General features: G+C 30.3%; 1 protein-coding gene across 1 annotated transcript; it reads right to left on the bottom strand.

Annotated features, from left to right (window-relative positions):
* Positions 1 to 6,912: 6,912 nt before the first annotated feature.
* On the bottom strand, positions 6,913 to 11,613 carry LOC113558442 (L-xylulose reductase-like). The gene is made up of 6 exons (XM_026963902.1): positions 11,558 to 11,613; positions 10,633 to 10,845; positions 8,834 to 9,077; positions 8,114 to 8,228; positions 7,275 to 7,485; positions 6,913 to 7,141 (listed from the first exon to the last, which is right to left on the bottom strand). Exons 2-6 carry the CDS (start codon positions 10,778 to 10,780, stop codon positions 7,038 to 7,040), a joined length of 822 nt encoding a protein of 273 aa, XP_026819703.1. The 5' UTR covers positions 10,781 to 10,845; positions 11,558 to 11,613; the 3' UTR covers positions 6,913 to 7,037.
* Between the last annotated feature and the right edge of the window lie 2,358 nt (positions 11,614 to 13,971).

The following is a 13,971-nucleotide window of genomic DNA, read 5'->3' as shown; positions in this document are numbered from 1 at the left end:
TAATATACATATTTTAGTGTGTTACTTTAATTTTTTTTTTTTTAATATACATTCTAATATATTAATTCGCATTAATAAAAATGATTGATTATTGATAAAAAATTAAGGCTGCCCGCATGCCCACTGAATTTTCACCCGCGGACAACCTCGGTTGATTGCGTCGATCGGTGGTTTCGAACGGAAGACGAAGACGAAGCAAGATATAATACAATAGATCAACCACTGATTATACAATAGGTACTTGTACCGTTGTATAATGTTTTAAAAATACCAAATTCCGAAATACAAAAGTATTTAACCTTAGAAACAAGTTGTATATGTATTAATAATATACAAATTTATTAATTAATATTTTACTACTGTACGTTTACATCGTACACTATGTAATAAATAATAATTATTACTGAATGCTAAATTTAGTAGATCACACCATACGAGGCAGTGAGTTTTCATACTTTTGGTAAGAACCTTTATCGCCGAAATATCAGACCTTGTAAGTTGTAGTGTAACCATTTAAACTCCAACCGTTTTTTCTACTTCGTTTAGAACCACTGTCACTTACATTAATTAATGATATGTTAGTTGTATTGAATTATAGCTGGGAAATGATATACAATTACCTATATGGACAATATGGTACTTAAATGATTTTTTTTTTTTTTGTTAGAATATATATTTATATTTATATATACGATGACGTAGTATGTTATTACATACTGTCCAAACACATAGTAATTTTACCAATAAGGTAATTGAAAAAAAAATGCTCGCCAACATTATAGCAAATATTAATTTCATATGAGCCACAATAGATGAATTATTATTTTTTTAAACCAAATTTATTATTTTGATTTTCAAAACGAAACTATATTATATGGAAACAGAAGCGTATAAATAATATTCGGCGTGTATCTATTATAATACGTATAGTACGATAACAGTCGAGTCTCGTTAACTTAAATTTTTAGAGGGATAGAATTATTTCTATTTATTGTAATTATTTCAACTTATATATTTTCTATGTTAAATACGTTAAATCAGTGTTTCTCAACCGGTGTGTAAAGGCAGGCCATTGCCCTACCTGAAATTTTATGAAAATTTTAAATTTTAAATACTAAAATTCCCATCAAAACCTATATATAAATATATATAATATTATTCATTGTCTTTTGTTAATCCCACTGAATATACGTAATATGAGTGTTATGACTTATCATAACACAGTTATCGGGTCATTACATCACAACAACGTCCGACGGGAATATTACTGGTATAATCCATTTTTATATGCTATCCAAACACAATATTTTATAGAAATATATTACATTATTGATATGCCATCTTAATCACAGTGAAATCAAGCGATTTTTGTTTTTACAAAAGTGTTATATCAAATTATAATTTATAATTTCTACATTAAATTATAAATTTGTAATTATTTCAATATAGTTTTATTTTATTATGTAAATAGTTAAAAGCATACTTGACAGCCGGCAGGAGCCAGGAAATGTGGAGCAAAGATTTCACATATTATTATAGGCAGTGGCGTGATTAGAATTTGGTTTGGGGGGAGGGGGGATAATAGGTTTTTATCTAACACGAATTGTCATTACCAATATTTTGTTCAAAATGTTAGCAGAAAAAAAAAAGTTTTTGAGAGGATCTATCCCCCTCATCAGCTCCTTCAGTAAAATTACGAGCCTCAAGTTGGCCGTACCAGTCATAAAATACTGGCACCGCCACTGTTGTTGACACTATATTGATAAAAATGAATAGGTATTATTTTAATTTTTTTTTTTTTGTTATTGTGTGTCACAAGGTATGAAAACGTTTAATAGTGTGTCGCCGTAATACAAAGGTTGAGAAACACAACGTTAAATAGTTAGCATTTGTAGTGGCAAAAAAAAACTTCAAGCTATCACGACTCGGCAAATATTATCAATAGAAAAAGCAATACTGTTATAATATCATATTTATTCGTACGCAAAAAAACTGTGAACAAAATAATTGACCTGAATAGGCGTCTGATGTTGTTCTAATGATATATACTAATAATAAAATAAGGTACCGATGATAATAATATGATATTATAATAGTAATACGTTTGCACGATAAGTATATAATGGTTGTTGGTTTTTACTTACCGTCGGTCCCGAGTTGAGAAAACAACGTACGCGGCGTGTGAAGGGAAAACTGCGTGTGCTGACGGCAGTCAGTCGAACTCGACCACCGCCAGAATGTTATCCCTCCTTTTTTCCAACCCCTATTATAGATACGTTCTAGGTTTTGATTCGCGCGCGCCGAACATTGGAACGTGTATGCACACGATTTGTTTACCTAAATCTAATCTGTTCTGAAAATGGTTTTCATACAGACGGGAGACTGCCTATATTATAATAATTACAGTAAACGACGGTCAACAGCTAATATTATTTCAATATTTAACAATCAACGATTAAATGACGATTAAGTTCAAAGACGATAGTTCAAACCTAAATTCAATAACGACTGGCTATTAGTAAATGTGAAATTCTTATTTTTAATTACAAATTCGTTACTATATCAAATACTAATTGTGATCTTTATTTTTATATCAACTATACCTATACGTGGCTATTAATTATCTATACACATTTTGATTTTTACTTGAAACGGTCTTGTAAAAAATACTTTTAAAATATTATTATAAAAATTTACGGTTTTTCACGAAGTATTTGAATATACAAATATAAGTTTAAATTTGCTATAAATGTTTATAATATATATTTGCATTATTTTAAATAAATACTGATTTTGCTTTATTTTCTGTCTCATAATGTAAAATATTTTTAAATAACTTGAATTAAATATCTATCGTCAAGACATTAATAAAAATACTAAATCCATGATTTGCGATAATGTTAAATTATATTTTAGATAATGAGTTGAAGTACATATTATTGTATATTGACTGTACATTTTTACTTGACAATGGAGATTTTGGGTGTGTTACAAATCTAAAAGTAGATAATTTAAATTCCAAAGTATTAACTGTTACAATCGTATTTGTCGGAGTTAATTACACAATTGTTAAAAATATAAGTTATTTATTTGTTATATTTTATAACTAAGCATTTAGTTAACATCTGCAAATTATGTTGTAGTTAACAATATATATATATATACTGTTACATTTTTATAGCTTAAGCTTCGCAATTTGATTTTTCTAAGTTCCTTAATAAATATATAAGTATATATAAGTTTTTGACATTTAAAATTAAAATTTGGTCGAAATTATATGGATATCAATAAACGAATAAAAATCTAGTTTTAAAGGAAATTTCTTATTATTGGTATATCAATAACATACATTATTTATATTTTTAGATTTCCAATACTAATTTATACTTAAGATATAGACAACTAGGCGCTAGCATAGACATAGACATGTTGTACAAATGCATAATTTGTACAAATACAATTAGCAATAACGAAGACCATGATTTTAGTGCATTAAAATACCTTACAAATAGTATAAATGCATTAAAAACTCAAAGTATTCAGAATAAAATGTACCATACGTATAGAATAAAAATCAAATACAGTGAATTCCGCCTAATGTGGGTACCGTTTAATATGGGCAAAATGGTCTAGTCCAAATGCAAATATGAATCCACTATATATGAAACCTTATCAAGCGCAAAATATATTGCACTGTAGATGTTATTGATTTAGGATAATGTGTGTACAGGACGTGTAAAATATTTATCTAAAGTACATAAATTAAGTAAATTAAAATATAATATATTAAATGAAAAAGATGCAGGGAACCCGTGGCCTATTTTTTTTTAAAAAAACTAATGAAATAACTAAATATAATCAAACAATTATTAAACTGTCAGTCATATTTTAAAAGAGCAAATGAATTTCTATTTTACGCTTTATAGTTTATACTCAGTATAAAATAACAAGTTAGTAGGTACCTACGTTGTAGCTATTGCAGGTATCGCCGTATCGACGAGGGTTGTTACTAAATAATATAGGATTAGTCCTACAGCTGTGTCAACGTTTCATCCTTGAACAACATATAAGTATACTTGTGTGCTGTGCGTATCACATATTGTATACAATATACAGAGTGATTAATTTAACGTAAATCACTCATTATTTCAGAGAACGTCGAAGTTTTTGAATATATACATTTTAAATAATTTTAATTTATTTCAAAACAAAAAAATATTTTGCTATGAAATAAGAAATTAAAAATGCACGTGTCGTTAAATAAAATATATATTTTTTTTTAGAAAAATATTGTTTCTATATCCAAGAACGTCAATAGTTTTTAAAATATTAAGCGTTTTACGTCAAACGTATTTACGGATCACTCGGTATATTATATACATTACGGATAGCAGCCAGCAGGTGTCCGTTTTACTTTTCATCCGAAATTCTAACAACGGGGAGGTAACCGACTGTGTTGAACATCTGCCGACCCATCGTGTCGCACAATTCCAATATTGTCCATTATAACGATTGGTCACAGAAAGACATATATATATATATATTATTCTACGGTCGTATGGACATATGCTATTAACAAAAATCACAGCCATAAACACACACACCAGCTCGAATGTATATATATATATATTATACACGAGTAATGTGAGTATGCGGTGCATGTAGGGCGATATATATATATATATATATATATTTATACAATATATACAAGGTGATATTTTAAACATGCTCATCCCATTATTATGCTTAAATCATGCATATATTCAAATAAGGATTTTTACATAGTTTCAAGTTGTTAAAAAACAACGTTTTAATTAAAAAAAATTATTATATTGACAACATATAGAGTTTTTTTAATTTCATATTCCAAAGTAGAAACATTTTCTAAATATTTAGACACATAAAAATCGAATTTAGGGCGAGTATTTTATGAGTTATACGTATTTAAAGTTTAGACAAGCGGAGAAGTGGACAAACATTTCGTGGGGTAACCCCGTACCACTCCACTCCGCGCATCTAAACTTTAAACACTTGTAAGTTATAACTCGTAAACTACTCGCCCTAAATTCGATTCGTATGTATCACAATACTCAGAAAATGTTTCTACTTTGGAATATGAAATCAAAACTATGTTGCCATTCAAAAAAGTAAAAAACTTAAAAAAACTATAAAAATAAGAAATATTTAAAAATATAATTTTTAACAACTTGAAACTATGTAAAAATCAAAATTTAAATATATGCATAATTTAAGCATAATAATGGGATGAGCGTGCTTAAAAAATCACCTTGTGTGTGTGTATATATATATAGTATATATAGTCACTCTCTCGCTGTCGCTTTTAAATGAAATCTTTCAGCTCGTAAATTATGATACAAGTGATGAAAATATGGCGACGCTTGCGCACGACACCTTTGCAGGATATTACGCATATTTTTTCAGCCTATTTCTCGTCCTTCGGAGCGTCTGTGAAAAACTTGTTCGCGGCACATAGTTTGGTCACACCCGGTAAAACCTGTTCAACACCGGTGTGCGCGACCGGTGCACGACTATACCGTGGGTGGTGAGTGGCGACCGGTCGGCGCACAAAAACACTTACTTATACCCGTCCAACAACATTCTTTCGGTGGTTGGTACGGAGTTGCGGATGCTTGCGGGGTGGTCAAATATATCCAACAGCGACGAACGAGAGTCGGCGAACACACACCGCGCGCGCATGTGTGTGTGTGTGTGTGTGTGTGTGTGTGATACATTATATTATCATCGTAGCAGACGCGATTTCACTTTTCTGTACTAAGGGTGATCAGAAGAGGAACAAGAAAAAAAAAAAATCCACACTATTACAAACAGACAATAGCAAATGCGTTATTGTTGCTGCGGCTTTGGCGCGCACACGAGACTACCCGCCGCGCATTCGTCGTATCACTCGATGCCTCGTACTGCGCGCGATATTTGCGCCAAAAATAAATAAATGCGTTGTTCTGCCGGATCACGCCCTGCCCTGCTCTAAAATATTCCAGATATTATCATCGCTGCATTTGGTATTTCGATCAAATTATATTACGGCGATACGATCGCGCGTAGAGCGTGCCTAATAAAATAACAAATCAATAATAATAATCATTGTCGTATTTTATTATTTATTTGAGTATTTATTTAGTTTCACTCGTAGGTTTGAAAATACCAGCTAGTTGGAACCGTCTGTACAGTCATCAAAATAATAATTCCAGTTTTAAGTTTTAAGACAGTTTTAAATTAGTTTCAAAACGTATTACGTATTATTTTTGAAGAAAGAATTAAAATATCGACAGAGCTGAATTATAAGTTTTTAATTAGCACGTTTCGCTTGATAAGACGCGGCTGCGGTGACTATGTCAGGGGAATTGGGCCTATGGTTTTTGACATATTATTATACTTTAATGCAATATACACAAATAAATATTTTAAACTGATTATGGTTATACAACATTTGCAAAATTACAACCGTAGAATATAATGTGTTATTCAATAATTATTTTAGTTATTGCATTTTCATTAAGGGCATAATACTCCCCCGATACACTCAATTGCTATTTTGATATCTTAATGATGAACAAGTTAACATTTTAACATTGTAGTACAACAATTTATAATTTTAAACTTGTTTCGAAATTAAAATATCTGATAAAACTTACTTATAAAGGGCCCAGATAATATATTTACTTTTAAATATAATAATAGAGGTAAATTCTATCATTTACCAATATTATAGTGAACATATTACTATAATTCAATTATATAATTATTACCTTTATGATTAAAGGAGTACAAAAGTAAACTTTACTAGTATAAAATGTAAAACACATTATTATATAATTCAGAATTCACAGTTTATTGTCAAAATGTATACGAGTCATTGTACAACGCATGCAATAAAATATGTATATAATCACATATAAATTACACATAATTTTATTTTTGAAATGTAGACAAAACAAATTACATTTTTATGTTGAACTAGTGAATCCCCTGATAGATTTGTTTAGCAGCGAAGTCGTCTATCCTGCCAAGAACCCGCCGTCAACTACGAGAGACGTCCCGTTTACCATAGTGGAATAGTCGCTGAGCATGAAAATCACTGCATTTGCAATATCGTCGGTTTCTAAAAAATAAAGTAAAAACACTAAATTCTATATCACAGTAAATCGTGTGTATGTGTTCGTGGACTGAGCGTGCGGCACCGAGATGGGTTTTCGGTTCGGCACACTCTTCGAATTATAATATTGTACACGTACCTGCGAATCTGCCCAGTGGGATTCGTCTCATTATGGGTTCAGATTTTTTGGGATCGGACCACGCGATTTTACCCATGCGGGTCAACACGACAGTCGGGTTCACGTTGTTCGTACGGATACCATACGGACCCAGCTCGATTGCCATTGTTCTGGTCACTTGATTCACGGCTCCTTTAGATGCGCAGTATGTTGTATGATCGGGTATGGCTCTCTAGAAAGTAAAACATAAATATATTGTTTAACAACTATTATACAGTGCGGTGCGATTAAACGGTCCAGTCGAGCAGCCTTATATCCTAATCAGACTAATGTAAGGTGTTAATTTTTTTTTTTTTTTTTGGTTTTAACGTTCAGTGGCACCAATTACGCATTTTGTGTAATTCGATTGAACTACCTCGAATATCGAATGTGCGGGCGGGTAAGGTATGGAGTAGGTACCTATTGCAGCGTGCCAAATACTGCACGTCTTTTTGCTATAACTTTATTGAACACTACAACGTCAACATGTCATTAAATTATAATTTATACATTTATACTTAAAATAGTATATTTATTTATAGTTAAGCTTAAATTTTCCCGAAGGATGGGTGAGTGGGTCAATCAAATTATTTTAACATTTTGTACTAGATGTTTCAATTTCATTCCGTGCCACTTTTAACGTTAATAGATAAACCTTTTATTACATAATATATAACTTTTTATTTTAGTTCACATAGGTACACAATCTAGAACATCTATACGACTATGAGATATTTAGAAAACAGCGATTTCATCGTATATGGTCAATGCTAGTTATTGTAAAAAAATATAATAATACTTCTTCATATCATAATACTTACTGTTGAAATTGTCGAGGAAATATTTACAATAGATCCTTTGATACCGGCATCAATCATGTTTTTGGCCACTGCCTGACTTATTCTCACCAAAGCTCTGGCATTGATATTCAAAGTCCTGAAAAAAAATACACCATAAGAAATAGCTGCTTGTCTTTTCGTAAAAAATAATTATACATTTGTGATGACTTATGAGTCATGACTATATATACCAGAATATAATACATGTATACATTTTTAAGGTCAATAAAAATATGAATAATCATTAGGAGAGGGTCATTACAATCAAAATGTTCGAATGATGAGATTTGGTAAAATACCAGAAAATATTATTCATTAATTAATCATTATTTTCGATTAATTTTATTTATATTTTCACACTCGATTATATGTATTAATTATATTCATTTTTATTATTATGATTATTATTGTATATTCACAATATATATATAATATAAGTTAAAATAAAACACTAATAATTAAAACGAAATACGCTTATTTTTATAATTTATTTTTAAGATTTCAGAATTTTATTATTTTTACTTTTAGGAGTAAAAACTTAACAAAAAGTAAAACACGTATTTGGAACTAAAAACAAGTCTAACTTTGATTTATCTGACCTAATATTTTAAGGAGTAAATTGCATATTATGCTATATATACTCTATATCCATGCCAATATAATATCTACGTAAAAGAAAAAAAAAATTAAAATTATACTAACTTATTCCAACCATTTTCGGTGACTTCAAAAAATGACTCAATAACAGCTACACCGGCGTTATTGACTAAACCATGTACTGGTCCGATGTCATACATCTTCTTATAAGTGTCCTCCCAATTTGAAACATCGCAAAATATTTGTTTTGTTCCGGGTAATGCTTTAGCAGCGCCTTCTTCTTTCTCCACCACCGCATAAACAAATGCTCCCAACTCTAATAATCTCTGTGTAATTTTTTCACCCATACCTAAAAAAATGGTCAGGTTATGATTTGATATATTATTTATAAAATAATTAATGTCAATCGGCTTTCAAAACAAATTGATTGTAATAAATCTAAAAATTTATGATTAGTTATAATTACATATAATTAAACCGACATTTAATTTAGTGCTTATAACAATAAATAATAGTATTATCACAATATACTCAGTTTTAATATTTTATAAAATCGATAATAGTAGTGTTAATAATAGTATTAAAATGTTATGTAATGTAAAGAAATAAAAATAATAAATATAATTTCATTTCTAAATCTAAAACCATGATATATGGTAATATAAAACAATTAATGTTTTGTGACTACACTCAATATAAATTGTAAACATATTAAATATTAATACGAAATTCGTGATTAGAAAATGTTTTTATCCTCTAATTTTGAGGAGAGTAGAGTATTTAAATATGTCAATTTTTGCAGATAAAGAATTTAGAACAGACTAATATCTAATGTAGGTAAATACTAAGTATGAATAATTAATAAGTAAAGGTTAGATTAGGTTTCGAATTAAAGTTTAATTCTTGGATTTTAATGTCCCTACGCTTCTTTAAAATAGTGTACCAAATCATCGAGTCTACCTGTTCTAAATGTTAAATTTTAGAGGTTTAATTACCGTACTTATACCTTTTTGAAAAAAAAGTTTCATTATTGTGACCCAATTCCCGGGCGCCACTTAAAGAACGGAATCATACTCAAGAATAGGGCGTTTAGAACTATAAGAATACCTTACCTAATCTTAGGCATAGTTTGTGCCAAAATCTCTACATAATATTAAAATAAAAGCAATATTTTAAATACCTTGTAACAAACACGTTCGACATGATAACACTAATCAAGTTTACTACTAAAGTACTAAACATAAACCCAAGATCCATAACACAGCCATTAGAACGTGAAATAATTGTAGTTGCAGAGATAAATCTAATTTATTGAATCATTCAGTGAAACGGTTAAAAATCACTCTAAATCGAGAGACGGTCGGCGATTATACCAAGAGATACTCCATACTAGTGTAATAGGTGATCATCTAAATCTCCATACTTAATACCTACTAAATTTTAATTGTTCGAAATCAAAATTTATACAATATTAAAGTGCTCAGATAAAAATTTCCAAAACATAAAATTATGTATGTTTTAAAAAAATATAAGGTACAATCGGGCGCGAACGCAGGTGGCTAAACCCTCTCCGAAATATCAGGAATAAAGAATATATTAACTCACCTACAAGGCTACAAATAAATAGTATGATAATATTGTACATTTTTTCAACTCCCCCCCCCGTGCCGAAATTTTTTCCTGCTTTCGCTCCTGTGTACAATTAATACCGTGCATACGAATCCATCAGACAACCATACATTAGTATTGATATTATATTATATATGTGTAGGTATTTTATATGTATTATATCCAATGCAATGTGTGTACCATGTATCAATGTTAAATGTTTAACTTTAACAGGTGTATATAAATAATAATAATAATAATAATAATAATAAAATATTAACTATTTTTTAATTTACCAGCACAAGATCCAGTGACTATGATCTTTTTATCCTTGAAGTAATCTTCCATTTTCTGCGGCGCTTGACCGGCCATATTTCTTGATAGAGTTTGAACGGCCATACTTCGCCCAGCTATTAAATGAGATTTGCACAAGAAACGAAGCATGTTGAATGATATGTTTCTTCTTTGAGCAACTTCAATTAATTAAGCTTCTGTATAATCAATGCTATCTGTAATAACATAAAGGAATATAAAATAAGAACATACATATTTTAATTTTTAACTATAATCAATTATATAATTATATTCTTGAAGTAATCATCTTAATTTTGTTTTATCAACAATTATAAGGTATTTCCTGTTGTAGATATTAACTATATGTCTTTAAAAAAATAATTATGTACCTATAAAATAATGAGATAATTTTATCTATGTATTATAATAATTAACTATTCTTTATTTGAAAAAAAAATATAATTTAACTAACTGAAGTACTTACACCTTACCTACACATAACTGATTTATGTTTTAATAAGTAAATCTAATTAAACTATTAAGCTATTTATTCTTTATTATTACAATAGAAGACGTTTATTAAACGTGTAGAATTTTTGATAAAATAAAAATATAAATACTATTGAGTTATTCTAATCCATAGTATTGAAACTAGAAACATTATATATTATAAATATTACTAATTATAAGTGTGTGAACATTTTAACTATCTTAAATAATAGTTTTAAGTTTTTATTTAAAATTTAAAGATCTGTCATGCAAAACAATTTACAAGTATAAATTTAATAATACCTTATTATATTATTTAATTAATTTAATTATTTGCTTCAAACAATAAAATTTAGTAAATCTATATAGACATGCTTTATGACTATAAATAAACAAAAAAATTAAAAAAATAGTTGTAACAAAAAATCAAAAACTTACCACTGACCAATGGAATGCAACAAACTGCGCAACAATACTTGTGCCTTGCCGCAAACGTCTGAGACGACTGAAACTAACAAAGCAACACGTAACTAAACGAATTTCGAACGAACGCACAAGCGTCGAGGTATTTCTGAATTCGGATAAGCACGGCGCGCTCTGATGGATAATACCTACTACTTACTAGACAATGGACAACCGCGAGAGTAACTAATAAATAATTTGTAATAAAAAAGTAGGGAAATAGTTATTGGTTACTCACGTCGGCTATATACTGTGTAACCTAACCTATATATATATATTATATTGTTATGTTGAGGTGTGTTGATCGCAGAGCAGTGAGTATTGACAATCGCCAGTAATTGAAGATATTATTATTATTTACTAATGATTTTGGTGAATATCACAACGAGGACGTTTACAAAATGTATTTAGTGAATGTTTACATAGAAATGGAAACAATTATTAAATCGCAATTATTTTTTTCTATGAAAACGGACTTGGGATTACAATTAGATGTATAGATCGAGTAGAATATAATATATATATATATATATTACGGTTAACTCGATAGTCGATAAATGAATAGCAAACTGATAAACAAATATTGTTAAACTTCGTAGTAAATATTTTAATATTTATCATGCCGTAATTATGTCTTATTTATACTATCGTCGAGTTGACTGTAGTTATGAAGACCATTACCCATTACCCTCCACAGTTCATTCGACTAAGTACATTTTTGTTTATTATTTAAAATAGAATCTTATACAACACCTTGGCTATATCATAAAATATTGTGATAGAGAGTCAACGTCTCATCGGGTACTATCTGAGAAATCGTACCTATGGTATATATCGCGCAGAGGCGGCTCTAGGGGGGGCCCTGTGGATCGCGACCCCCCCAGGCCTGTATTTCTAAAAAGTTCTATGTAATGAAAATGATAAGCTAAAAACATATTATACTATCGACTATCATAGACACGAACAAGCATATAGATATGACCTGCTATCTATATTATGTATATTATGAAGAACCTATAATCGCAAGCAAAATTAAAATTATACCCCCCCCCTCTAACCAAGTCTCTGAAGCCACCCCTGATATTACGATACTCAAGTATGGTTGACGTTTACCGAGCATTAGTCGCTAACGTCAACAATCACCCGCGTATACCTACCTATGACCGCGTATATATTATACGCCTACTATTTTGGCAACATTCGCCTACTGCGATCATAGTGGTCATACGCGATGGTACACGCAGCTTATAACACACGGTTAGTTGATCGATTATCGTTATAATAAATAATGTTGTCGTACTTTGGTTTTGATTTTCGAAAAGTTTACTCGACGACGTAAATGTGAAATATCCTATAACGCTTAAAACGGTATGCCTTGTGCACGAGCGTGCATCAATGTTGTATTGACCGGGGTTTATAATATTGTTGGGATCCGGGGCAAAACAGGCGTGAAAAACAACATTTGAGAAAAAAAGTTTAGAACATAAACGGACGAGTAACCACCGACATCGTCAATGTTAAATCGATTTGTAATAAAATGATTTCATTTCAATCGTACTTGTAGGCCGCGACGGTTTTTGATTTTTATTAACACTACATGATGCGTTTCTAGTAGATGTGGGTGTATAATAGCCAAATGACCAAAAAGAAGATGCGTATAACGAAATCATTACGATAGGGTACTGTTTCATAAAATATATAATACATCTGTACTGCGTGTTAAAACAAAGAACACGGCAATTTTTTTCATGATAGCGTCTTAATGGTGGAACCGCTGGTATGAGAAGCCTCGGCAACGTTGTATGCGATAGCGTCGTACGACCACGCACGCACGCACGCACGCACGCACCAAACTCTACGACGAGTTAGGTTAAAAAACGCGCTCGGCAGCGGCGGCGTTAGAATCGACGTGATATCATTATTATTATTATGTTGAATTCACTTCTCTGGGCCCCCGTGCCGATGATGTTAGAGCGACTCGCACGCTAAAACGTTTATCCGAATAACTGCAGTAATGGCCGTCTGTAATGGAATACTACGACTACACGCCGTTATGCACACGGTACACACAATCAGACAAATCGAACTTTGCACATAACCTTAATCGCACGATATTACTATTATAATTATATCTTTCCACGGTATTAGAAGAGAGAACGTTTGGAAATCGGCTGTGTTTTTAAACAATTTACTATAGCTGATTATTAAAAAAAAAATCTACAAGTATTTAAAGGCTATTGGTAGAAACTGCTGCGTTTAAACATTGTGTTTTATACACATCATTTACCTATACTGTATTCACGTATCCGTACATTAAACGCAATAAACTACTACATAAATATTATTTATTATTGTAGATATAATTGTATATTATTATGATTTAATTGTAG

Source organism: Rhopalosiphum maidis, chromosome 3, assembly GCF_003676215.2.
Source record: "Rhopalosiphum maidis isolate BTI-1 chromosome 3, ASM367621v3, whole genome shotgun sequence".
NCBI classification, from domain to species: Eukaryota; Metazoa; Arthropoda; class Insecta; order Hemiptera; family Aphididae; genus Rhopalosiphum; species Rhopalosiphum maidis.
Note: the sequence above shows the minus strand (reverse complement) of the source record. Positions and strands in the feature narration are given on the sequence as shown.